Here is a 26,568-nt window from a genome sequence, read left to right as displayed (position 1 = left end):
CAGGTCTGTGGACAGAGCCCATTTTATGAAATATGGGCATAGCTTTGGGACTCAAGCATTCCTAAGGATATGGGGGACAGAAGAAGATGGTTTCTGTCTGAAGCCTTGTTCTTTGGGACAGATCTTCTCCTTACGCTGTTGCATCGTCCTTGCTTGATTCAGAACGGAAGCAGCGTTTCAACAAGAGCCCAGACTTGGCGTCCACCTCTTGTCTTTGGTTCTTGTTTGCTGTGAATGACCCCATAGGTTGTTGGTGACTAGTTACGTGGTCAGTGCCCACTTAGAGTGGGAATCCATTCAAGGCACCTGTCAATCACGAACAATTTTTCAGAAATCCTGCCTCCTTCCTTGCCACTCTTCTTCTTTCTCTGTCTTTTTTTTATTTTTTTCCCCTCCCTCCATCAGTTGTTCAGACTGTAAATTCACAACAAGACTGTGTGCAGCACTTGCCACCTTGGGACCCTTTGGAGTTGTAGTAACACAAATGAACGAAGTGTCGGGTTGTAGCGTGGACCGGCTGCCCTGCCTCCCAGCCCTCGGTTGCCATCATGAGCGCAGCCCTGTGCCCCGTGGGCTCCCGCGGATGTTGAAGGGGGGCAATGCCCTTCCCAAGCCGCGAATCCCATCAGTCACATCCCAGGGCCCAGTTGGGAAAGCTGAGTGTGGGGAGAAGGTGCAGCATCGATGGTAGTGTCACCTGGTACTGATACTTCATAGATAAACCTCTTCATGCCTCTGACCATTGAGCCTTGTGGTTGAGTGTTTGGCTCTGGCTCCTGCTCGTTAGTAAGGGTCGTCAGATTTTGCACCCAAGGCTTGCAGAAGTGCTTGACGTCCTGGGTATAAAGCTTGAGGCGCAGCAGAATGGCCTCTCCAAGAGTGGCTGCTCATCAGTTCCTGAGCATTAAATCCTTCTGTGACAGCCCAAATTGTGCACTCGGCCTCCCAAAATCTCTGCCTGCGTATAGTGCTGCATTCACGAGTGCCTGTAATCTGCCTGCTCCCCCCGTTCAGTCCTGATTGGCAGCGGAGTCCTCCCCACTTGTGGTTCATTTTCTCTTTGTCACTAGCTCATAGGTCTCTTAATTCGTATTGATTCCTTTGGTTTCCAAAGGAAAATGCTACTAGGTTAAAATAGTACTAGGTTTCCTACATGTTTTTAATGTAAATGTTCCACTGTTCTGAAAAAGTGTGGTAAACTGGACCATGCAGGATTTTAGTTAGTTATAATTCTTCCTACTCAAATTCAGCCTTAACTTCCTCTCATCCGTGACGGGAGATTTTATGCTTGGATAGCCCAAAATTCCACCCCTGTACTCCCCTCCAGATGTTTGCTGTTGGCCAGGGGTTTTGGGGGCAGATGGCATGTCACTCCCAAGGGCTCGGCAGTGCCGAGCTGGTGCGCAGAGTGCCTGGATCAAGCCCCCAGGCCATCCCAGCTCTCCACAAAACGATTTGAAAGCGAGTCTTCCCAGCGAGGACTTAGCAGACACAAAACGGAGAGGAAAGGGTGTGGAGGCAGGCTGTGTGGCTGGATGGACTTTTATTCTAAGTTGCAGTGGTTCTTCTTTATACTGTCTGAGGAAAAATTTGGACTCGGACTTAAAATTTCATTAAAAGTATTGCTTGACAGCAACTTGGCATAGCTATGGCCGCAAAGCTGCCTGTGAAAAGCTGTGTGTGCTTTTTTTTTTTTTTTTTTTTTTTGGAAAAACCTCTGTCAAATTCCAGAAGCAACAAATTTGATTTTTGGAAAAGACATTTCTGGATCACATGCTTCTGGTCTGCCTTTGCTTGGCTCGATGGTGGCTCACAAGGATGAAATCCAGAAGGCCATGACGTTTGGTGTTTGATGTCTTTTGGGCCCCTTTCACTTCTGGCTGGGGCTTCTTGCCTGGGCTCCGTGTCTAGCGAGCCGTCGTGGCCACGTGGTGTCTGCACTGTGCGTGGTAGGTTAGTAGCAGGGAAACGATTCAGCATCCCAGGAAAAGCAGCCCAGCTTGCAGGATCTTGTGCAGCAACGAACTGGAGGCTATTAATTTTGCTGACCAGTTTTCCTGTGTGCGACACAATGAAGCCACGCAGTGGCAATTTAATATTAAGCTGCTTGAGCATAAGAACCGTTTTCCCATGGTGCTTTTTTTGTGGCGAGAGAAAGACTTCTCCTGAACCCATGTCAGCTGTTTCTTTTGCTTCTGGGGGTCCAAGATAGAAGTGCTCCACTGTGCCTCTGACAGAGTGCACTTCGTTTCATGTGGGTGGCCAGGAAAGCAAACAAGTATTTTTAAATGAAATTTGGAGTTAGTATTGGCAGTGCTTTGTTGGCCTCTCCTTCTGCCGTTGCCCCAGAGCAGCCCAGTCCTATTGTATTCGGTGGATGACTTCTTGCTTATTCCGTCGGAAGTGTGGTCTTTCATTAATTTTTTAGTTTGTTCCCTGCTCCCAGGTTTTTATCTTGTTGATTACAAAGACCTTTCTGTTCTAATTGCCAAAAATGACATATTCCCTGTAACCAGCAGCCTGCCAGACTTTAGGTGGGCTGTTAAAGCTTTTGGATTAGGTCCCAAAAGCTGTGCATCTCCTCAGTTTAGGAATTATACAGTTATATTTTTCTAGCAAATGTGAACTGTGTATTTTTTACATATCCCTTCACCAGAAATGCAATAAAATACCATCAGGCTATTGCTAGAGTCATTTCTGTTCGCAGAACTCTGTGCAAATCGCAGGGAGTTCTGCGCAGAGGGGCCTCTAGCAGGCATGTGATGTCTGCCCCGGGTTATCTACATACACATTTACCTCAAGAAAAATACAGTTCAAACAAAACACAGCATTCTGTCAGCAGCAAATGCCTAAAAGGCCCCTAAAGGCATACTTAAAATGAAATGGAGATCAGGTCTGAAGTCCACTGAAAACAGGAGAGAGACTAACTGGCTTAAGGGGGCTTTGGATTGGCCCTGCCCTCTAATTGCTTTCAGATCCTGTGGATTCCAGGACAGATTCCTGCTCCTGTTCAAATTCATCTAGGCTGTGTCAGGGAAACCGGGTTTTAACTCCGGACTCGCAAGCAGCTTGTTGTGGCAGGATTGCCATGAGTCCATCATAGTGAGTGTGGTCAAGTTGCTGTGCAGCTTCTCTGTCCCACCAAAGGGAGATGCCAGACTCCTGGCTGTCCTGCCTGGGTCTCTCTTTCCGTTTTTTGCTGGAGTTGTTCTGCTTTCTCTGAATAACCTCTGGAGCAGAGACTGCAGCCCCAGCCTTGCACTGAATTGTCCTAACGGTGGGCTCCTCTGGTGCGTCTTGGTTTTGGAGGAACTACTGCTGAAAGATCCTGGAGTTGTGATGGTGAGGAGTGGGGAGGAATGTTCGAGCTGTCAGAAAGCGGTATGGGCTGGGCAAGTCACGTGGCTGGAGTCCTGTGGTCCTTGGGAGTTGCCATCAGAGCCCCTCAGGATCCAGCCCAAACGTTGGGTGAGATTATCAAGAGCATTCAGCAGTTGGTCAGCCTCGCAGGACGCCGGTTTGGGCTACGCACCTTGTGGCTTCTGAATCTGCACTCTCGTGCACAAAAGCTGTGGAGACATTGAATTGTCGTCACTGACAGTGCCGCAGGGGATAAGTCACTGCTGAACAGTGTTCCTGAAGGCGTGAGACCAGCAGAGTGTCTCTGTTGTAGTATTTGCTTTATACAGCGAGAGAATGTTTTCCCACTGCTGCACTTGAACCTTAATTTATACTGTATTTAAACATTCATATAGGCAGGTTGACTTTCAGAGACTCTGAACAGCTGCAGCTCCTGCTGAATCCGCTGAAGTCAGCTGGAGCTGAGGGTGGTGTGAATTTTCTTTCTTATAGTTAAATCCCCAGTCGCGTTGTTGAGAAGGTCCAAGTTTGGCTATAGCGATTGCAAGCTGTCTGCAGTAGCCAGGCTGGAAAAAATGGAAGAACAGTAACAACTTTAAGTATTTGTGCTGATTTTGTGATTAAGTTTCTGTAGCTTTGTTGATGAGCCATAGAAGTAGGTGATTATATGGGTCACCAGATCTAGTCTTCTACAGCTACAGACAACCATGTTCTAGATATTTGATCCAGAAAGGACATCCTGAGTAACCCACCTCACACACTTCTACAAAGCCCATCTCAGCCTCCTGCAACCAACTGAAGATGGGTTGTGCTCCAGACCAGCGTGTATCACAGGGAGACAACAGAAGGGAGATGGGTGTTCTTTGGGGTTCGCAGTCTAACTTGCGGATACGCATGTGACAGCTGAAGATAAGTTGTGAAAACACGAACAGAAGGGGGAAATGCAGATTCAGTAGATTATTACAGTAGTGCAAGTGACTCACATTTGAGTTTTGGGCACAGTGACATTGTGGTGTTTCCTGTGCATTGTAGGAGAAGGCTGGTGCCCCCAAACAAGGAGATGAAACAGTGGGTGGGAGAAAATATGTGTAATTATCTGCTGCTTTACCACCAGGAAACTGATGGCACCCGCAGTTCTGGTTGAATAGCGTCTTGCAAATTTGATGAAGTTGTTAGCTGTCCTTCCAGAAGAATTTTCATGAGTAATAGTAGTACATATATCTTCTTTGAACATTTCTGGAGTGTTTCTGCTGAAAAAATAGTGTTTAATTTGTATTGTGAGCCAAAAAAGGAAGAGATTTTTAAACGTATCAACAGTTTTCCTTAGCACAGAAATTGGTATGTTCAAGTGTGGTGGGTTTTACAGAGCAATGGCCAGCTGCTGGGGATCTTTTACTGTCATCAGTGTAGGCCACTTCTAAATGTAAAGTTGGAAGGACACATGGCTTTCTGCCTGCTTGGGCTATTTAAGATTCTAGGGTAGTTAATAACTGAGTGCAATTAAAAAATGGTTTGAAGCAACCCCTAGCATATTCCAGATAAAAGCTGCTTATGCCCTTCACTAATTCCAGGAGTCATGCTAAAATAAAATAACAAAAAAATATTTGAAATCTTTGGTCTGGGTCCCCCCGCTTTCTGGAAGTAAATGCCTTGGTATGTAAATCATTGGTGTTATTTTCAATATGACAAGTGAAGCACTTAATAATAGAATGTTTTCTGCTCTGTATTGTGGATTTCTTGCTCAGATGTAGAAGCACAGGCTATAAGTTTGAAAGCTGGGTTCCTGCCACCCTCTTGTGTTTAGGCAGTATTTTCCACAAGGTCTTAGCATCGGTACCCAGCTATGTTCTCCTGGTCTTTTTGATGCCTTTTCACACCCCGCTTTCCTCCAGGAGGTTCGATATGGCCTGGGATATGACTGTCCCATGCTTCTTTGTGCTTTCGTTTTGAAGAGGAGCCCTCTGGATTGAATTCTCTGTCGTTCCTAGTTTGGGAAACGCATGACACCTCACAGCAGGCTCTGTGGTCACTGAGTCGCAGTGTCACAGCCATTTCTGGCATCCTCCTTGGGCTTTCAGGAACCCGTCGTTGGGCCACCCAAGGCGGGTTTCCCTCATCATCGTACGTGTAACTTCATCTCAACACATCATGAACTTTGAAAAGCTCTCAAAGCGCGACAAGGAGACAGTATCTCTACAGCTTGAACTGCCAAAAGGCAGTCACATGTATCGCTCAAGGCATACCCAATTTCTGCTTTTATAGCTTTAGGGAATGATTTTTTTCTTTTGTATGTAGTGTGTGTTGATTTTTTTTTCATTCAGTGATCGCTTTAATAAGAGAGTCCAGTCTGAGGAAATTATATTTAGAATTGTCCTTACGCTGAAGGAATTTTGCATAGAGTCTAGTTGGGTGGGTGGGAATGGGATATTCTGCTAATGCTGGAAATTTTATTACATAAGTTTCCACTAAATTGGATGTACAAGGAAACAATTGATTTATTGTTGTCTCGCAGCAAATGGAAGAGACCTGTGACTCCAGACTGTAGAATTTCATTTTTGGAAGACTTTCAAATCACACCTGTATTCTCCATTGAGGAAATAATGATATGAATTCTTCCTTAGCTTATCTTGGACAGTATCTCCTTTCCTGTGTTTTTTTTCTACTTTGTTGTTGTTTTTTGTTTTTTACAGGCTGCTGCGGGAACAGTGGATCAGAGCCAAATATGAAAGAAAAGAATTCATTCACAGTGAGAAGCAAGAACCCTATTCTGCAGGTAGTGAAAGAAACTTCTGGCAGATGAGTGTTTTGATGTCCAGCACCTTCTATGTCTTTTCTTGTCTGATAAATTAGCTTTATATTGATCAATGCTTATACTTTGCAAAATGGGAGGGGAAGGTATGATTCTTTGGGAAAGATGTCTTCTGGCATTCTCTGTATTTGACTGGGAAAATCAATGCCTGATGGAAAGAAATCAAAGTTATCAAGAGTCCTTCTCTTGACGTCAGTGGGATGTGCACCAACAGTAAGTCAGATAAAGTATCAGTGAGCTCCTTTCTGGTAGCAGGAGGCATGAATGTGAATTAAAATGGAGATAAGGATGTTTGTCTCATCAAGGTGACTTTTCCTTTAGAAAGATAAGTAGGTTTGTTAACGCTGTTTGGTTAATGTGGTAGGTAAGTGTGCAAGGTTTCCTGCTCTTCCCAAATATCCTTTTCACAGCTGTCTTTCCACAAAACTGCAATGTCTTTCTTCACTGGGACATGGCCTCCGTGTAGGATAATAAATGCACGTGGTGTTTTGCAATTGTAGAGGCAAAGTGCTTGTGACAGAGCTCATTTCAGCACTCACAGCACAACAGCCAGCGTGACTGTGGTCTTTTTAATGGGATTGTACGGCGGAGCAGGTGGATCAGATGATTTTCTTGTGGAAGGGCAAAATTTGAAGAGGAAGCACAGGGTTTGGCCGTGTTCGTTGTGAGGCTGCACCAGCGTAAGAGCTGACATTAGAGATTGTATGAAATTAGCTGGGTATTCCTTCGCCATGTGTAAGTGTCATTTAATTTATTCTGCATTTTAAGTAGTTGACACTAGCTATGTGCATGGATGGCTCTGGGATGATTTTATTAACAAAGAGCATGTTACAGATGAAAGGTTAAAATATTATTTTCGTGCTGCCTTTTGAGATTAATAATAAGCAGGTAGTGCCAGCAGTTTGCTGCTGTTAAAACTGCAGTTAAAATCTGATATCATGTAGCCTCAATTTATGTTTAGAGCAATTTTGCTATGCTGTTTTGTGTACATGAAACATGCACATAGAGTGTGTGTGTGGTATCCATATGCATATGTAGTATACTGTGCACATGTTAATTTTAGATTTTCAAAGTAGCGTGCTGGAGCTGGGCATGTTCCCTTAAAAATAGTTGAATTTCTTAGACAGTTTTGGAATATATCTGCCAACATGTGTATAATGTTCACTGAGAAATAATGTTTCCAATTTACACTGTGCAACTTTTAGGTGTAAAACCCTTGGTTCAACTAGGTACTTCAGGCGAATGCATAATTTTAAGGATGTGATTAGTCCTGTTGACGCCAAGAAGAGGGTGTACCTGGTTAAAGTTAAGTATGTGCTTCAGTGCTGTGCGAGAAGGTGGCCAGCGTGTGCTGAGCTTTCTGAAAAACATTATAGGCAGAGTTCAAGCAGGAATTTATTTTAGCAACGTGTTTTGTAATGTCTTTCAGCAATGTCGCCACATAATGTTTAACTTCATGGTGAAGCGGTAGGGCTTTTTCCCCTCTCTTTGAAGTTCAAAAACCATTAAACGCAGAATAAAATAGACGGTGGTAAGCAATTTTAAGTGAACAGCACTCTTAGGGGGAGGAGGGGAAAGGGAGGCAAACTGGTGGGCATCTTGTAGGTTGTGTATTAATTCTTTCAGGTTGTATATTTTCTTTGAGAATTGTATCGTCATTAAAATCCAACATAGGAATCAGGTAAATTACCTGCAAAATACTGACCAAGTCTTCCTTTATTTATTCTTCTGGCCGGTAAATGCCTAATGCAACTTCAAAGCAGATCTTTGGCCCAGTAGCTGTTCCTTGGGATGTCCAAGTTTGTGTTACAGCCAAATACAGCTGGGGAGGGGACACCAAACTTGCACTGCTGACTTTTCCCTTCTGCTGAAACACAGCGGCCCCCCAGGTATGGTTACATGACCATACTTCACCCTGTGCCCAGCCGCGTTCCTTGTTTTGGGCTACGTGACATGACTCAGGACCTGTGTTTTCAGCTCTTCTGCAGTTACGCTGGGAATTAGTTAGTTCCCAGGGCTGGGAACTGGGACATGGGAACCAAGGGAAAAATCCCGTGTCCTGCAGAAAGCAGCACCCTGGAGACTTTCACTTGTGTGCTGGGACAGTTTTTGTATTGCTCAGGTCAAACGAGGATGCTTGGTCACTCCATATTGTACGTGGTCCAGGAACACCAGCTTGGCCAGCTGGTGTGAACCAGAGCTGTCTAAGAGCTGGTCGGAGCCACGTTGTCTGCAAGCCCTCCAAGACCAGCTGGAGTTTGGCACATGCAGAGGAAACTGAGCTACATTGCGTGCCCCAGCTATGCCCTTTTCGCTGCTTGCAGGGGTTGATACAGTTTACAGGCACAACAGCATTTTGGAGGATGTACCCTGCATGGCGTGATCCTTTTGTGCCTGATTATGCCAGGCTTAGCACTGCTGGGCACAGGAGGAAACCGTCATAGGATCCAGGCCGCTTGCTTTTCATTTGACAACCTCCTGAACTGCATGTAAACACACTGAGGTGGGACCAACCCAGAGACTTTCCCCCTCCCCACCCCATGTCCAGTTTGTATCTCATTTAAATGTATGTATATATTTTTCTTTCCTTCTAATATTGTGTTGGACCATTTTTCTCACCCTTCTGAATTCCCTGGAGGGGTGTTAGATTACCAGTTTCTAAGCATGAAACATTTACTGCTAATAGAGACATCGGGATTCATTTTCTGGTATTTGTTGGAAGATTTAATTCCATTTTCCAATCCCACAGGCAATTTTGCGCTCTGGTATTTGTTCAAAAATTGCATAAAAATAGGAAAACGTTATCTTTGAATATTTTTGAGCAATATCCTTTTCCAGCCAGTCTGCTGAAACCGTCAGAAATCCGATGTCTTCACTTTCAGAAAGCCTTTGGGGAGAGACTCTCTGGAGCCTGCAGATGCCAAACAGAAGCTATCACAGCTGAATTGACAGACCTCGGAGAAATGAGTCTTGGGACCAGAGTGTCAGATGTGCAGGTCAGAGCTGAGATACAGAGTCATGTAGGGAAGCCTGGCAGGAGGATGCAGCAAACTGTTCAACTACTAGCAAAGAGTATAAATAAGAAAAAGAAGTGTGGGAGGCGTAGGGAAGGAACAGCCCTTGCCCTGCTCCCCCAAAAGGCTTTGCAGAGCACCCAAACTGGCTGGAAACCTCTGCCCAGGTGGTAGAGAGCAATGCAAGGGAGTGGAAACAGAGTTGGACCAGGTCTGACCTTGTATCTTTGCATTTACCAGGATCAGGTCTGCATGGATGTGCACAAGTTGGGGCAGTTTTGCTTTGACCACAAGGTAACTCAGGGACTTGGATTGCTGTTCGGATCTCCTGCCTCGGCATAGTCTGACAGCTCGCTCCTCCCATGCCTTTTTCCCACAGGCACTAAGGAAGAGGCTGCTCTGTCATCTTCAAAATCCAGGCTGCAGCCAGCAGTGGGGATGGAGATCTCTGGTGTGGCAGTGCCCAGCGTTTAAGCGGTTCTTGAGCCGTAGCTGTGCACCCATGGGTCCTGGCTCAGTCCCTGCTCCGATGTCCCTGCTTCGGGACATGTGGTTGTACTTGGAAGTCACGGCCATTTGCCCTCGGTGGAAGACTGCAAGGGAACTTTTACAGAGTTGCTTGCTGCTACAGGAAGCCTTTGAGCACAAGCCCGTGCTCTATTCACAGCTGCAGCTTTTAGCTCTTATGCCCTGAATTAGTTTTTCAAACTCTGATGATTTCGTTCCTCCAAAAGAGCCATCATTAATGAGTATATTAGCCCCATTGATTTTAGTGTGAGGAGTCGGTTTGAGTTCAGATAGTGCAGGAAGATTAGTAAAACAGTGATTAAATGCTTCGGTGATCCACTATCGATTCTTAGATACACCCTTTTATACATTTGAGCTTTTAATTCAGCTGTAGTATTAGAGCTAAATAATTTGTTCGCCCTAGCCAGACTTTATGAGGCAAAACATTATTTACACCCCAGTAATTCCGCTTAACACCACGGTCTGCGTTCCTCACACTATTGATACATTAGTTGCACAATGGCATAGAATAATACCAATTTTAAGAACCTCATATTAACATATTTTAGGCTGGCTTTATGCCTTCTGATAAATGAACTGACTAAATTACTGTTAGTCTCCAGCTAATTATCCCCTTTAACAGAGTTTAATGGGGCACAAGTCCTGAATTCTCCTAGAAACAAAGAATGGCAGTAATTGCAGTCAAAGTCCAGATCTGGAACTTAAGGCAAACGAAAGGTTTATGTGATCATTTTTTAAAAAGTGTGAACATTTTGCCCTGCTGTTGATAGGCAGCAGTTATGGTAATGCTTTCCAAAATTCCTGCTGAGAGTTAGTTCATTTGGGTACTTTTGATTCCTCTTTTAATCAAATGAATTTATGTAAGTGAAGGGAGTTGCAGAGGAAGCGAAACAGAACGCTTTTCAGGGATGAAACATGATATTTGAAACTGGTAACGGTGCAGCTGCTCCAATGCGTCTCGGGTCATGAACAAAAGAAGGGGATGTGTGTGTGTGGCCAAGAAAATGCAGAAGGGAATCGTTACGCTCCTAAAAACATGTCTTTGGCTTCTGACGGACCTTCTGGTTACTGCTGGGGTGCCAGGAGAAATCGGTGCCGGTGCTGCTGTGTGCACTGAGCCCTGGGGTGAGCTGAGAGTACGGCCGGGGGGGCGTCGTGGGGAGGGACAGCACCCATCTTTGGGTCTTTGATTTAACGTGAGCAAATGAAGAGCTCGTGAGCTGCTTTACGCTGGGTGTTAAACCTCGTAATGCTTGTCAGCAAGAATGGCTTAACTTTGCAGTTAGGGCCTTGAAAGCGTCTGTCCACGCTGAGCATGGCTAATGCGGCTGTCGGACAGGAGGGCTAATCGGCGTCCGCAGACACGGGCAGAGATGCCAGCCTAGAAAACCGCTTGCCGCCTTTCCTTGAAAGCGCTGCCCGTGCCTGCCTGTTGTCTGGTGTTAATTGTGGGTGAGCCAGGGATGTTCGTCGAATCCAGGGGGGGTAAAGGTTGTTATTCCTTCGTCTGTGCTCGCCAGCCCTACAAGCAACCGCAGTCCAACCATTTTTGCTTAATATCTGCCCAATTGATGATAGGCAAATAGGACACATTTAAAATGTGTTCTCCAAAGCAATGTGAAACCAGTCGAGTTCCCGCCTGTCCTCGCTCTTGCTGTCTTCGGCCTCTCCTCCAGCCGGTGCTCGATGGGGGTACGGCAGGCGATGCAGAAGGAGGACGATCGCTGCATGCGCGCTTGCTGCTGTTGCGATGGATTAGGTTTTTGGCCAGACAAGCAGGGCCAGCCTCGTTCTGTGAGCGGTACCTAATTACAGGCCCAGAATGGCAAATTCCTGTTGAGCAGGAGAAGCCAAGGCCCAATAGCTCTGGAATAGGAACTATTCTGTTGTTTTGGGTTTTTTTTATGGCTGTTTTCATCTCAAATCCGGTGTCGTTGTGGTGCCCAGTTAGGGACAGGTGACTGTATTCAGACAGCTTAGCAGGTCTTACCATTCCTTGTCTTTTGGGAGAAGTTCTTTACTTTCTTCTTTGCCTCCTGCACCATCTTTCCCACCGGGCTTTCTGTGCAGGAATTGGGTGCTCCTGCTCCCTGACGGGCTGCTCCCCACCGCAGTACCTGTCACAGGGGTGTTCTGCTGGGGGGCAGGTGGGAACCGGCAATCATGAGCTGTCAGGTGTCTTGAAGAGATTTAAGATAACCCTAAACTGGATGGTGAGGCAAGTTCTGTCTCGCATGATGCAACGATTTGGTTCAGAGCCAGAGCTTTTCTGTGGAGCTCCAGCTGTTTGCCGTTGAGTGGGTGCATTTTGCCTTGCTGTTGAGTGGGTGCATTTTGCCTTGCCGTTGCTGTGTGCGTGGGGATAGCACAGATCCTCTGAGATGTTGCTGCGTGGAACATGTAAAGCTGCAGAGAGCAAACAAGCTCACAGAGTATCCCTCAGGCAGGGTAAGTTATAGCAAGTGGGAATTAATTCTGCTTTCTAAAACCAGACTGTAGCAAGTCCCAGCCAGCCAGGCGCAGGAACCTGCCCTTGACGTTCTCCTGGCCCTCCTAGAGCCACGCGTGTCAGAGCAGAGAGACGGCTCCCCACCAGTTTGGCCGCTGAGGTGGTACCCTACGGTTGGAGCTGTTGTGCTGCATTAGGGTGGTGCTAAGCTTTGCTGGCCACATTAAACAGTTCTTCTCTCACTTCACACGCCTAAAACCTCTTAACCCTCCAGGAGGTGCGAGTAGGGACAAAGCTCTCCAATGAATTTGTACAGTGAAGTGGATGGGACCAGTGGTGCCCCTTTGACAAGCTGCTGTGGGCTGCTGCTGCTGCTGATACTGCAGTGTCTTTTGTCCTTTAATTTCAGGGCTTTGTCGTATTTTTCTTCCACATGGAGAAGTTGTGGGCTGCTTGCAGGATCCGGAGGAGCTGCTGTGCTGTTCAGCTGTGTGTACTGGTATACGACCGCTCGCCCTTTCCTCTAAAGGAGAAAGAGAAAAAAAAAAAAAAAAAAAAAAAAAGCCCTGGCTGGATGGAAACGTCCTGAGGGCGGCTGCTGTTCCAGTCTGCCCGTCACATGCTTCGTTTCCAGCAAGGATGCTTTTAGCACTTCCAAAGTGTCTTGTGAAACTCATTATTCTGCAGCGACTGAGGTGCTGTGATGGGAACCAGATGAATACCATGGATACAAGGGACAACAAGGGAAAGGCGCTGCTTTTAATGCTACTAACTATAATAGTAGCCAAGGTCATAAAAAAAAAAATCCTTGGACTAAATACTTGATGTGATTTATACTAATGTAGATGCAGCGTAATCTCGCTGGGGGAGAGGGAGGTTCTGACTTGTTCTTAAAGAGTCTGAGCGCAGGGGAGCAATGTCCCACTGGTGAGCTGCAGACATAAGAAGCACGTACTCCTAAGAGATTATTTGTCATGTATTGTTATTTAATAAGGTCATTAAGATAGTTCAGAAATGATTTACAGGCTCTTAGACCAAGGTGTAGGTGCTTTCCAGTGCAGTGTGAACTGACAGTGAGGCACAGGGTAAACTTTGTGCAGACAACACCCTCATCAAGTGAGAAATGCAGCTTTCTGCACCTTTGCTGTGGAATGAGATATAATGCTGCTTTCTTGTATTTCCTGTAAATAAGCCTGTAAAACCTATTGCCGTTAACTTCCTTAACCCCTTTATCAGGTGGTGGAAGAGCTGTCAATAGCAGTAGAGGATTCACTGTAGGGCACAGTCGATAAAAAGTGCCGCAACCAAATCTGCGTGCTGATATAATTCCATTTCAGTAGAACGGGAGAGCAGCAGGTTTCCCTCACTGGCGGCAGATGCTGTTGCATATCTTTCATGTTGAGACATCTGGTTCCCAAAGGCGTTCAGGATGGGAACGCATCACGCGTAAGGGAGAAAGATGTAAATGCTAGCAAGCATCATTGCTTTCATTCTTTAGCTGGAGCTCCTCAGCTGATGTAAAATGCCAGAGCTCCCATAAAAACAGTGGGGAAATCCAGTTTTGCACCACCTAAGATTTAAACCCTCTCCTTTGGGTTGCCAATTGGAGAAGATTATTTGATTATTTGATTGTTACTTCTGTCGCTGGGGAGGGGGTGGGCTATTGCACTGCAGAATATGAAAAAATGTGGCTGTAGCTGCAACCTTATGTGGCCTAAGAGGTTCTGTTAGACCCACTGAGAAAGCTAGAAAAAGTAGGCAAGGTTTGGGGCATGCAAGGCCTCCTTCAGGCTCGAAACAGAACAACTGAGGTTGGAAAGAGTTTGTTTTGGTTGTGTTAATCACTCGGGAAACTTCACGAAAAAGAGTGGTTAGTATTTGCAGAGCAGAGGGAGGTGTTAGCAAGCCAAAGCTCATCAGGGTTTTAGCCTCTGTGGGCTTGTATATATGTATTTATAGTATGGACTAAATTTTACTTTCACTATTCATCTCAGAGCAGGGTGAGCTCTAGGTTCACCCAGGTAGTTGCAAAGGATGGTATTTGTCTGACTGTATCTGTTCACTTGCACTGTGTTCTCTGAACGCCCTATGGACTGCTTTGCTTATACGTTGTTTTGTATTTGTCTATGACTATCATAGCAAAGTAAATTATGAGACATGAAAGACCTCCGTAAAATAGTAAAATCTGTTAATATGCACTTACTGCTCCATGTGGCTCTCACACAACTTGGGAAACACTCTGAATTAATTTGCAAGCACAGGGGAAAATTTGGAAGGAGCTCTGACTGTAAAGGACTAGAGAAGATGCACAGGACGTAAATATGTTCCTTCTCACTGTGCGAAAGATCCCCTTATTAGTTCAGTCCGACCTGCAGTGACGTAATGCAGTTTATTTTGGGCCTGATCAGCCCAAGCGGTGAGCAGTGTTGCAGCTACGCCCAGTCGTTTCAACTGACAGACTGGATCCTCTGGTGTCTCTTGCCTGATTTGAGCTGGCTGGTGAAGGGCTGCGAATGTCAGAGTGACAGAGCCTCTAACGTGCTTCAGCCTGGTGTTTTTCGTAACCTCAGAAGCGAAGCTCCCCTTTGCCGCCGGCTTTTCAAGCTGTGCACGCTGCTGAACTGCAGGGCTGAGCAGCACCCGGCGAACAAACCGGTCCTGAGGATAACCTAAAAACGGCGCAGGTCTTGCTGCTCATCAGACACAGCTCGTAGCACCGCAGGGAGTCTGTTAGCCAGCCAGCGCGCAGAAATAAAGCGTCGCCTCGAGGGGTCCTGCCCTCATTTATTAAGTCATTAACGCACACGGTCCTTAAGGAAATGCTAATGCAAAAGGGCACGTGAAGGGAACCAGCACCGTCCCCTTTGCTTTGCAAACACTTGCACAGTAAAACGCTGCTGTGGAGGGAGCGGCGTGCGGGAGCGGACCAGGCCGGGGGAGGTTTCACTGCGCGGGGGGCGTGGGAGGACCGTCTGGGGCAGGACGGCGTGTTGGGAGCTGTGATGATTTTTAAAAAGAGAGAATGAGAAACGGGAGTGAAAAAGGAGATGGGAAGGCTGTAGAGGTTGCAACAGCTCTTCAGAACTGTGACAAATGAAAGGTGATCAGGTATTTCCCCACAAAACACTTTTTTTTTTTTCTTCCCCCTTTCATCAGAATTTCTTGCAGGAAGTGGCCAAGCGAAGGGCAGCTGGGGAGCAGAGGGGCTTCTGCAGCAAAGGAGGGCTGCATCCTGGGGACAGGTTGTGCCACCAGCCAGGATCAGCAGTGGCCAGAGTCCGTCCCCCCCGTAGCCCTACAAGGATATAGCGGTGCTGTGATTTTTGGGAGGGCTGGTGTTGCAAAAGGCCCAAAGCGCACATCTGTCGCTGGACGGGCGAGGCTGAGTCTCGGACGACAGCAGCCCTCTGCCTTAGGAAGAGTAGGATTTTCACGGGATTTGTTTGGTCGTACAGCTGTCTGGAGCAGCCTGAAGAGTCCGTGGAGCAATTGCCAGTGTAATGCCGGGCTTTGGGAAGAGCGGAGTCTGCTGTGCATTTGGGGTGGGATGACACCCACTTATAGCGGGGATCTTGACCCCATGCCTGGGGGAGAGGAGAGGCAGCCGTGCTGGGGCCTGGAGCTGCCAGCTCGGGTGAATAGGACGTTTTCTGTAGCCAGCAAGATTTCTATACTGTGAACTGCTGGGGAAAAGCAGCGAGAAAGAACATGCTATTTAAAGGCAAGGCATTTTCTCCAGCTTCCTTGTTTTATACGCACATAAACATACTTGGGTGTGCAAATAAATCCCTGCCCTGCAATAGAGCCGCCTTGCACAGGGAAGGACGGCTGAAGCGGGAGAGGCTGATGCTCGCAAAAAGGCGCGAGAACGAGGCGGCTGCAAAGTCTCTGTCCGGGGCCCTGGAGCAGCATCAAGGTCGGGGAAGCCAGTTGTCAGCAGACACCGGTTTCTGTGAGAGGTGCAAGAGAGGTGAGTTTTTTCTGCCCTGTTTCTGGTAACTCAGTCCGGCCTTGGGGAAAAGGCACCACCGCCCCTCTCGCCTTTCTTGGGCAGCAGCACGCAAAGGTGTGAACATACCGCAGTCCGTCGTATGCCGCTGTTGTGAACCAAGTGTTGCAGCAGCGAAGAAATGTGCTTTGGATGGGGGAGAGCATAGTCTGGGGTTTGGTGCTGAGAACTGGCACCCTGGCTTTTACATGCGCCGTCCAGCTGGTGGCCTCGAGGAGGACGCTTCTCTGTCGCTGCGTTGTTTTATGCCTGCGTAAAATAATAGTTCTCCTCCGATGCAGGACTCCTGCCATGTGGAATAAATTTGCAAAATGCTGTGGCTTTGTAAGATGATAAGGACTAACCAGAAAAGGGCAAGGTATTACTGACGGTGTTGTATGATAGCAGCTGGCCAGCTTGCAGAAAACTATGCAGAGAAAAAATTAATATTAAATTGCAGGAAACTCAATTCTCCAGGTGTTGTGGGAATATGTACTCTGGCTTCTGCTCTTTAATTGAAGATTTCCCTCTTCCTCCTTCTGCTCTTCCTCCTGTGTTGTCTAAGCAATGTGCTTTGAAAAGTGGCCTTCTCCTTTGGCAAAGATGGCTTTTTGATGCAAGCGTTTTCAGTGAGGGAATGAAATGTGTTGGGCAGCTTAGAGTTTGCATTTGGGAGCCCACCAATATGCAGCATTTCTTTTCTCCTGTCTGAATACCTGGGGGAGGTGGATGCTCTGTGCAAACATGAGCTTGAAAGACATTTATTTATTTATTTATTTATTTATGCAGAGCTGCCCAAAATAAGATAGGGTGAGGGCCAAATTCTTGGTTGGTGTAATTCTGCCTTGCTCTGAAGCTCACACTGATTCGTGCTGTCTGAAAGTCTTGGTGTGGGAGACCGTTGTCTCCCACTGGCCCTGGGTCTGTGTCCAGGACATCATGACGCCTCGTGTGGTGCGATGCCTTCCCTTGCACGAGCCCCCGTGCTTGACGTATGATCAAGTGGTGCTGTGGGAGCAACATGATATGAATTACAAAAAGCTGTTGCGTGAAACTGTCCCCTCCTAAGCAGAGGGAGGTGACATAGGTGTTTCCTGTAGCACTCTTTACTTGCTGGCGAGATAAACACATTAAATAGTTGAATCAAAACTCCATTCTTGCAGAAGCGTTATTGGCTGAATCAAGGGCTTCTTTTAGCATGGAGAAACTTGAGCCAGCTAATCTGTCTGGTCAGGACTATAGCCAGCTGCAATCTCAGCCTCTGTCACGCAGACCAGCGCAAAGATTGGGGGGTTTTTTTGCTCAAATGCAACCCATTCTGGACAAATCCTTGGCTGACCTTCCTGTTACGTTTCCATCAACTCCAGTGAAGCTCTTCTCGCTTCCCCCAGCTAAAGATCTGGTGGAAGTCATGGCGATACGGCGATAAGCGCTGTACAGACGCCGAGCAAGGTCACCCTACAATTGCGTGTAAGGTAAGAGTGGGCAGGCTACGGCCCCTGGGAAAATGAGCGGCAGAGCCCCGCTGCACAGGTGGCTCCATGGAGGAAGGCGTGAGGCTGACTTGTACGCCTGAAAATCGTCCCGTTGCTTTATTAGTGAGAGCAAGTGGAGCATTTAGCAAACTACAGGCAACTAAATCTGGCTGAAATTGTCCAAGATGCTTAAAAGTCTGAGGAGAAGATGGGCAGATAGATGATGCTTGCTTAAGTGGTGGTTCTTTAGGAAACCAAGCTACTGAGAAAGATAAGAGAAACCACACAATAAAAGGAACCGTTCTGAAGCTTATTGCTAATATCTCGCAGAGGTTTGAAGAGGAGCAGGCGCATGCTGCGGCAGACAGTGAGCGACTGGGTTTGCAAGGCATCAAGCACAGAGGTGCATGCAAAAGTGTCCTGCCACTCTTTTGGACGGATGGTGGCTGGCAGGTTTGATTTGTGGTTTCTGTCTGAAATGAGCCGCTTCAGTTCCCACGCGGAGCCTCTTACCCCTCACTGTTGGCGCGAGGGTCGCGGGAACCGCACGTGGCGCAGCTCCGAGCGTGCGGACTTCAACTCTGTGCGGTGATGCCCACGGTCTTGTGTGCGACCCGACAGGATCCTTTGGCGTTTCTTCTCCCCGGAAGGAGTTGACACCATCTCCTTGTGGTACAAAGAGGCTTTCGCGTCAATGCCGGGCTGTGCCGCGGCTCCCGGCGCGGCTGGAGCTCTGCCGGCCCTTTGTTTCGAGGGCTGCAGCACAAACAACGGGTGAGCTCGCAGGAATATTAAATACCGGAGCGGATCTGCTGACTAATGTGGCTCGCTTTGCAATAGCGACTCGGAGCAGTTTGTAATTGGGCCGTAAATGCTTTGTTCTGTGTTAACAAAAACCAGTTTGTGATCTCTGCTACCTGCTGCTGTTTTTGGAGTGGTGGAGAAATCTCTGCAGTGGGTTGTTTTCACGTAACCCTTCCTCCTCCCCAAAGGGCTCAAAAACCCAGTGATGTCCATGGAAGTGTTTTGGTTGAGATCACAGAGATTTGAAATGTCACCTTAAATGACACTAGACTCTGAATGCCACGATAGAAGTTCTAGAGTTGCATGAACACTATGAAGTTTATAGTTGTCTTTAAGGCCTCACCTGTGTAGCCTTGTTTGTCTGTAAAGTGAGTAGTACTAGACAGATAAAGAATTTTTTTCCCCTCATTCTGGTTTTATGTTGGCTAGTTTCCCTTAATGACAGTGAATTGATTCTTGATTTGCACCATATGTAGAAATTTAGAAATAGCCTAGTTAGAACTGGCTCTTCTGATTTTTCTTTCTTTTTTTTTTTTCTTTGAGGTGAACTTCTGAAAATACTCACTATATCCATAATCTTGATCCAAAGATCTGAGTTTTTCAGGAGTTTCTCTGAATGCAAGTCTTTATTGAACCTCAGTGCACATATGACTGATGGGCAAATAGAGCCATCAAAAGCTTTAGCAGGCCTTGATCTTAGTCCATAGAGAGGAATTTTCAATATAAAGAAATCAGTTAATTTATTTCTACTTATTAGCCTCAAAGAAGAGTTGCTGCTTTGCTCTGACTGGTTTTTAATGTCACTCTTATCTGATGTTAGCTGTAAAATGGATTAAATTCTCTTCTGATGCTTGAAAGGCCCAAGTATTAGAGCTCTACTTTGAGTGAAGCTCAGGCATTTTGTGCTGGTGTCCCTCTGTGACGGGAAGACCTCGTTTCTATAATGCAGACCCAGGCACGGCTGCAATGTGCATCAGGAGGATTCAGCACGCTCCGGCTGCTGCTCCGTGGTGTGACCTGCCGAGCCTCCGTTACTGGGAGGTGCTTGGGGATGGGGTCGGTGCAGCCTTCTTAGCTCCTCTCTCCTCTCCTTATAAATAGATCCCTCGTAGACCTAGAGATTGAAATCTCTAGTACTACTAGAGAGCAGCAGAAATCGTGGCAGTATATAATACTGTTTTGAAACTTCATGTAGACTTTTGCACTGCTGAGACCTGGATGTGAAAAAAGAGATGTCCTGTGGTAGGAAGTCATGACACTAGTTCCTTGCAATGTTTATCGGTGCTTGATGTGCACACCAAGATTGCATCATTGGTGTCTGCTGTTAAATCATGGTTTCCAGTAAAAACTCAGCAGCTGCCTCCTGTGTCTGGCTGAACCAGAGCACCGGGTTCAACTCTCAACTGATTTCAACAAAATTTTGTTACAAACCCCAGGGCTCCATCCTGCCCTTGTCTCTAAGGTCTTGGCTACTCAGTCGCTAAATCTGGGTCCGTTTTCACTAGCACCAACTGAAACTGTGAGCTATTCCATTGACCTGAGAGCTCCCATTATTCTAAATGATTTCCAAAGAAACCTGCTTTCCCTGAAGTAACTCCTTACCTGGCAAACTGTGTTGCAAATGAGGTTAAAGGTATGTGGCTGATGACAGCAAATGCTGCTCATGCCATAAGACCAAAGACATTCTGAACAGATCTGAGTCTGGGAAGGCTCAGTGGGCGGTGGAGAGACCCACGATTAAACAGGGCCAGACGCAGAGCATGCGGCAGGGTGAAGCGTCTTTGCAAATAAGATCAAGCTCCTAGCTGCATAAGGCAGCAAATAGCTTAGACATAGTTATAGCCTCTCTTTACAAGCCCTGTGACCAAACGCCTCCGACTGTTTAGCGTTGATGTACCCTTGCAATTTGTGTTTGTACCCTGTGCCTCCCTTGCAGAGGGTCTTGGAGATAAGGACCGATCTCAGAAGACTGCTGGTTTATGTTGAGGTGAGAAGCGCAGATACTACACCTCTTTGGCAGATTGGAGCATACGAAATGTAGTTGGTGGCTGATAGGTAAAGGGTAAAAAGTGGGTTTAAGTCAATAGCGAAGAGTGATAGCGGTTAATCCCCTCTTGTGAAGCTGAGAGTACTGATGACAACAAGGCGGAAACACTGAGCCCGCAAGGGAACTGGCTCTGCCCTGTGTCGCTGTCCCAGCGTATCAAGTGTTTTGGTGTCACGCCTGTGACACGTAACACCCCCGGGCACCCCCCTGAGCACAGCCAGCTCACCTGGATGGCAGGGAGCGTGGCACAGACAGCCTCCAGCGTGTGGATAAAGTGCCAGCGGGGGTTTAGCTCCCTCCAGAAAGGATGCAAACGTCCTCGTTGTTCGCGTTGCAAGGGAGCGCGAGAGCATTATGCGCGGATTGCGTCCATGCTTTAGACACAGTATGGATGCACCAAGGAAGCCGTCCTGGTCCAGGGAGACTAATCACAGGCGATGTGGTGGGGGTGACTTTGTGAGTGTCCACACTGCAATCCCAGACCCTGCGTGTCCCTCCACGCACTGCTGCTATTTACTTTAGAGATAGTCTTCAATTTTTTTTTTAAAGCTGAAGCCTGAGAAGGAGGCACCGGCGTGCCGTTGTCAGGAGGGGGTTAAAGCTCAAGGATGAGCAGTGCAGAAGTAACCTTGCCCGCCGACAGCACAGCAACCTCCTTCGCTTGCAGCCACAGCGAGGGCTTGTGTCGTGCAGGCGGTTACGTCACCCCGCCGAGCAGGGGAAGTGACTCATCCTGGGATCGGGCTCTGCAGCCGCTGGGCATCGGGGAGCCGGCCGCCCTGCGCAAGGTAACGGGCCCTGGGGCTTCCCGCGGCAGAGCCGTGAGCCGCGGCGTACGGAGACAGTGCCCGCTCGGAGCACCCGCGCTCCTCCGTGGCTAGTTAAAGCACCGCCCGGGCTGTCAGGCAGATTAGTCACGCACAAAAGCCTCTCTGGTTTGTGGGATTAGGTTTATGAACGCAAGGACGTTGGCAGCCGGATTTTGGTAGGCCTCCTTCCCCCTCCGCTGTGCGTGGCAGCTCGTCCTGCTGGCCTGGAAATGGTCAAGCTCAGTGGACAGTTCACTGAGGTTTTGGAGCTCTGGTTTTTGCAGGGGGCCTATCCCAAATGCGGCATTTTGTGATTTGTGAGAAAAGCATATTCTTCTCGAGCCACTTTTTCCAGCCGAAGAGGCCAAGGTAGCGGCTCTCCTGTTTGGCATGCCGGGGCAGGGAGGATCCCCTTGACGGGTAGGGTGCGACTGTGACGGCGAGGCAGGCGTCCGCCCTGGCCGTCTCATGCTCGGCACGCGTCAGTCCATGGGTCCGAGCCCCAGGACGGCCGCACGGCCCGTGCGTTGGGCCCGGCGTTCGCAGCCCCGGGCTGGCGAGCGCTGAGAGCCGCGCACGGCGCGAGGGCTGAGCAAGCGGGCGCCGGTGCCTGCGGGCGCCCGAGCAGCGGGGTGCATCCTCCAGGCTCGGTCGGTCGTGCAGTGAGCTTTGCGTGCGGGAGAGGGGAGACTGAGGGCTGGGAATCGTCCTGTTTTCTAAATCTTTATTTAATGAGGAGGTATAATTGAAACCAGAAGGCTCAGGAAAAATTGAAATGGAGGAAAGAGGAGAAACTCCACAGGAAAGTGTGGTCAGGTGGAACAGGCAGGACTCCCATTTGCTGATGCTCAGTCTCCTTTTTATGCCTTCCCAATTTATTCCAGCACTTAACATTACACAGCTCCCTGCCAGGACTTGCTCCAAGTTACCTTTCCTCATCCTCTCCCTGGAGGTTTGAGGGAAATGTAGTCATTTCTTTAAAACAAATGACTACTTCTTCTTCTTCCTCAATGCGTTCTGTTATTGCTCCCACTAGAAACAGAATTAGGGTGTGATGCGGCAGAAGTTACTTTTGCTGGTCTCTCCAACCTCATCCAGAGCAGAGAGTACAAACTCGGGCAACAGCCTGTCCTGAGGAGACCTCCAGAGTAAATGGCCAAATAAGCCAAATCCTCTCTGAGGGGCAAGGAGGGGGAAAGAGAAGGAAAGGTATCCATTAAAAAAATCCATTAAAGAAAATAGCCCGTATAATCCCCAGCCAAACTAACAACATCCACTGCAGCAATCGGTCCAGGCAAGGTAGCGGACAACAACAGTCCTTGGAGAGACTTGAGCAAGCAGAAGACCTTCGCTCAGCCGTAGCTCCCTATAGCAACTTGCTTTGCAATACAAGTGATTTAAACATCAAGCATTGACCTTACTGCAGTAAAGACAAGATTCATCAAACAGCTGTTTAGCAAACCAAACTAGGGAGAAAGATGCAGGGCGAGATCGCAGCATTTGTCTTTTTCCACGCAAGGAGAGGAGGCCTACGACAGGAGCCTGCAACCAGCATCTCTCGCCGTGTGTCAGCGCGGACGCTCGGCTGTTTCAGGACAGGTAGCGTATGGCCTAGGGACCAAAACAGCCTTTCAGTGCTTTCCACTGACATTTGGAAGTGCTGATTCAGTTGTGCTGGCCAGATGCAATACAGTCCCTCGAAATGCCACCTAATGAGGATCCAGGGAAGTCAAGGTGGATAATTTGCCCTGTTTACCTGCCTGCCTAAAGAGATACCCCGCCGGATCGCCACGAGAAGACAAAGGAAAAGGCTCTCAATGCAAAAGCTTTTCTTTTAAAAATAACTTAGGTTCCTTTTTCCTTTGTCTGAGCTGTGGTTAAAAGGACAGAGCCCGCGCTTAGATTTGCTGGCTCTCCAGGAAATTCGTGGGCGTCCCAGTGACCCAGTGGTGGTGTGCTGGAGTGCAGAGAAATCGATACTGCTCTTACAGAGAGCTAGCGCAGAAAGAAAATCAAGCAGGAAGGAGAAATGTGCTGATGTCTTCAGCTAACCTGAAGCACGGGAGCATTTTGCGAGCCAGAATCGTGGCGAGGACGCCTGGGTCGGGACGGGAGCGGCGGAGGCGGAGGAGCAGCCGCCAAGCTGAATGCTGGCAGCGCCGTTTTGGGGAGCACAGCAGGGTGCTAAGGGTGGATTTTTGCAGCTAGTTTAGGATCCAGCTGTGATTTTAACAGCTGGTTCCGTCAAGCTGCCTTCGCCTTAGCGCTGATCCAAGGCGCCTATAATTAGCCAAACTGCAGCTGCTTTCTTGCAGAAATTGAACCAGGAGCTGGTTTGCTGCAGGGGAAGTGGAGCTGCATGGGAGTGAGCCGTACCCAAAGTGGCAGAGGCCGGCCAATAACCTTGTAGGCGGTCAGGGTTTGGGTGCTCTGTTTTTTCCACCTAAGCAGCGCTTTGTGCAAAACGTTCAGTTATTTTTTTCCTCAAAACAGCACAAATAAGAAGTCTTGTTTCATTCTGCATCATCCTTAGGAGAAATATTTACATTTGTCAACTCAAATCAAGCCTGATTCATTTGTGGTCAAGTCGACGCCGGTTGTGTTTGCTGCGCGAGTGTGGTTTCTCATGGGAGAGCTGGCGTGAGACCCTGCTGCCCCTGGGTTCCCCGAAGGGCTGAGTTCATGGCCTGGGTTGCCATGTGCGTGTAGCCTATAAAATCAGTAGGTGCGTGAAACATCCCAATTATAATTTGCATGAGCCAATCCTGTCCTTGAGCTTTCCCTATTTAGTGTCATCCAGCCTGAAATAATAGATTTAGATATTGCCCAGGCTGCCTGTTCCTGTAACCTACAGTCAGTAAATGAATCTTTTCCAATTGGAGAGAGATAAAAAGAAATGTGAGACTGGTGCCACATGTTTTCTCTAATAAACATCTAGAGAAAGAATAGGGGAACCAGCCCTTTTGTAGGATCTCCTCCGTGTTTCTCGGTGTTTGTATGCTGGGCATGTTCTTGGTCCCTGTGCAGTGTCACTGGGTCAAAAGGTTGGTGCCCCACAGCTCTCCGCTGGTAATGAGAAGGGAGTGACTAGGGAGTAATACTATACCAACGTACGTGGGGGGAAAAGCTGATTTCATGGCAACTCTTCCTAGCTTAATTAAATCTCCATTATGGAAAGATCCATTTTTATATTGGAGACCTGTGCAGGGCTGGGCAGTTTCTGTCCCTTAGTAGATAAAGAACATTTTTCTGAGTGAGGTTATGTATTTTTCTGGAGTTTGCCAAGTACGTTGTTGAACCTTAGATCAAACTCAACCAAGAAGTGACAGCGTTGGTTGCCACTTCCTTTCGACTGGAACCAGCCTGGCTCCGTCACTGGTTTCATAATTCTGTGCTCCAAAAAAATAAAAACCTGCAGAGTTATAAAACAGTGGAAGGATGTGTAACATTTTGCATCGCAGGGCCTGATCCAAAGACGTGCCACATCTGAGCGCCCCAGCTGAAGATGTGCGTGGCTCGGCAGCTGTGGGGATCAGCTTTACCTGAGCGTCTGCCATGCCCTCAGAAGGAGTAAAGGCAAAGTATGGAAACAGGGTGGTGTTCAGTGATTTATATATAGGCCTACATGTCTGACAGGATCGTGGGGAACAGGTCAGCGTGCTAGCACTGAATAGATGAGCGTTAGCATATCGAACCATCAGGACGGGCATGTTTTACCAGGATGGCTGCAGCTGGCTCTGCTGCTGACAATAATCTGAGGGAACGTCAGCAAGTGGTCGAGAGAAACGATGTGCATTGCATTTTCCCCCATATAGCAAGCATATCTGAGTATTCACCTTGAAGTCTCTGATGCCATTGCAGACTTATCTGCTGCAGAGTTGTTATCCGTACCCCACCCCTGGCCTTTTGCGTGCTTACAGAGAAGTATTTGCATTATTTAAGAAGTCATGGTCAGCACTGGGTTGGAAGGTGCCTCATCAGCAATCTAAATATGACTGTTTTAAAAATGTTGCTGCAGTTGAGAAGCACACGCAGCAGTAACCTAGATGAGCTAGATTCATTTTCATAACTAGCTCTGCGAGAGCAGCCCTTGAGGGAAGTGATTATGTGGCACATCAGTAACAAACAGGATATCCCCAAAATATCTAAAAGGCAAGAAAGCTGCTCAGCAGGGAGTGAATTTCAAACTTTCACGCATTGCAGAGGCTGGAAGAGGAAACTTCAGCTCAGCAAAGTTAATGGGAGTTCTGTTCATTGATTTATTTAGGCCAGAATTTAGCCTTAATTTGTATGATTACAAGACTTCATAAAGCAGGATTGCAGTGTTTCAGGGGACAATGCTTCAAAAAAAAGAAAGGTGGGTAAACTCCTTGTGCAACCTGGAAGCTGTTGCTGTGCACTGAACGCACCTCCATCAATACTGCAGCTAGAGGAACATCCAATATGAGCTGATTTCTGGGACAGCTGTAAAACAGGCAGCCAGGAGAGGAATGAGTCCTAAATTTAGAAAGTGTCTCTTCCCTTCATAAAGTTATAGTTTTGACTGCAAATGCGTCAAGTACCCAATAATAGATGATTGGGAGCCGTTAGCACCGCAGCAGATGTGCTCCAAGCCATTTGGATTTCTCTTCAAAGCAAACAAAAAGGAATGTTGTGTGCGTGCGATCGCCATGAAGATGGATTTCCTTGATTTTATTATGGTGCTGTAATGCTGCTTACGTGGGGGGAACGCTCTACTCCAGAATGTCCTGGAGAGAGGGCCCTAAAACCCATTTGAAGTCAGTAGTGAACTTATCTGCTGACTTCAGTAAAGCTCTGCTCGGTAATTAAATTCTTCTAATCCTTTCTAGGATTGATCTGTGTGAGCAGCTGTCCAGGCTGAAATTTTATTTACTGGTATGGGTATGAGACAATCCATCCAAAACTATTCGTGGCTTGGAGGATATTTTGGACCATCCTTATAGCTGTGGTTCGAGCAAGGGCTGTACTTCGAACCTAGGCTGCTAAATGTGCGTGTGAAAGGCAGATCTTCAGGTGTTTCTTGGAGCAGGGAGAAGCAAGGGAAGGCTTTCTGGCAGCATGTGCCTTGGCCCGGCGAGGCCCAGCTCCCCGGCTTGGAGCGGGAGTGCCTCCGCGCATCTGTTGAGCATTTTGGTGCTTTCTGCATAAAAGTCAGTGTGACTGCACACGAGGCTGTGTGTGCATTTGCCCTCACTCCCCGGAGGTCCCCACAGGGCCAGCTTAGCATGCGGGCAAGATGGGGGGGGAAAAAAGTAGGGAAAATA

General features: G+C 47.6%; 1 protein-coding gene across 1 annotated transcript in view; it reads left to right on the top strand.

Annotated features, from left to right (window-relative positions):
- ADAP1 (ArfGAP with dual PH domains 1) overlaps positions 1-26,568 on the top strand; it is an 80,096-nt gene that overhangs the window by 21,885 nt on the left and 31,643 nt on the right. The window contains exon 4 of the mRNA XM_067306593.1: positions 6,051-6,133. Within this exon, the coding sequence (XP_067162694.1) occupies positions 6,051-6,133 (83 nt within the window). The remainder of the gene's footprint in view (positions 1-6,050; positions 6,134-26,568) is intronic.

This window comes from Apteryx mantelli, chromosome 16, assembly GCF_036417845.1.
Source record: "Apteryx mantelli isolate bAptMan1 chromosome 16, bAptMan1.hap1, whole genome shotgun sequence".
NCBI lineage: Eukaryota > Metazoa > Chordata > Aves > Apterygiformes > Apterygidae > Apteryx > Apteryx mantelli.
The sequence above is the reverse complement of the archived record's forward strand: the minus strand, read 5'-3'. Positions and strand labels throughout refer to the sequence as shown.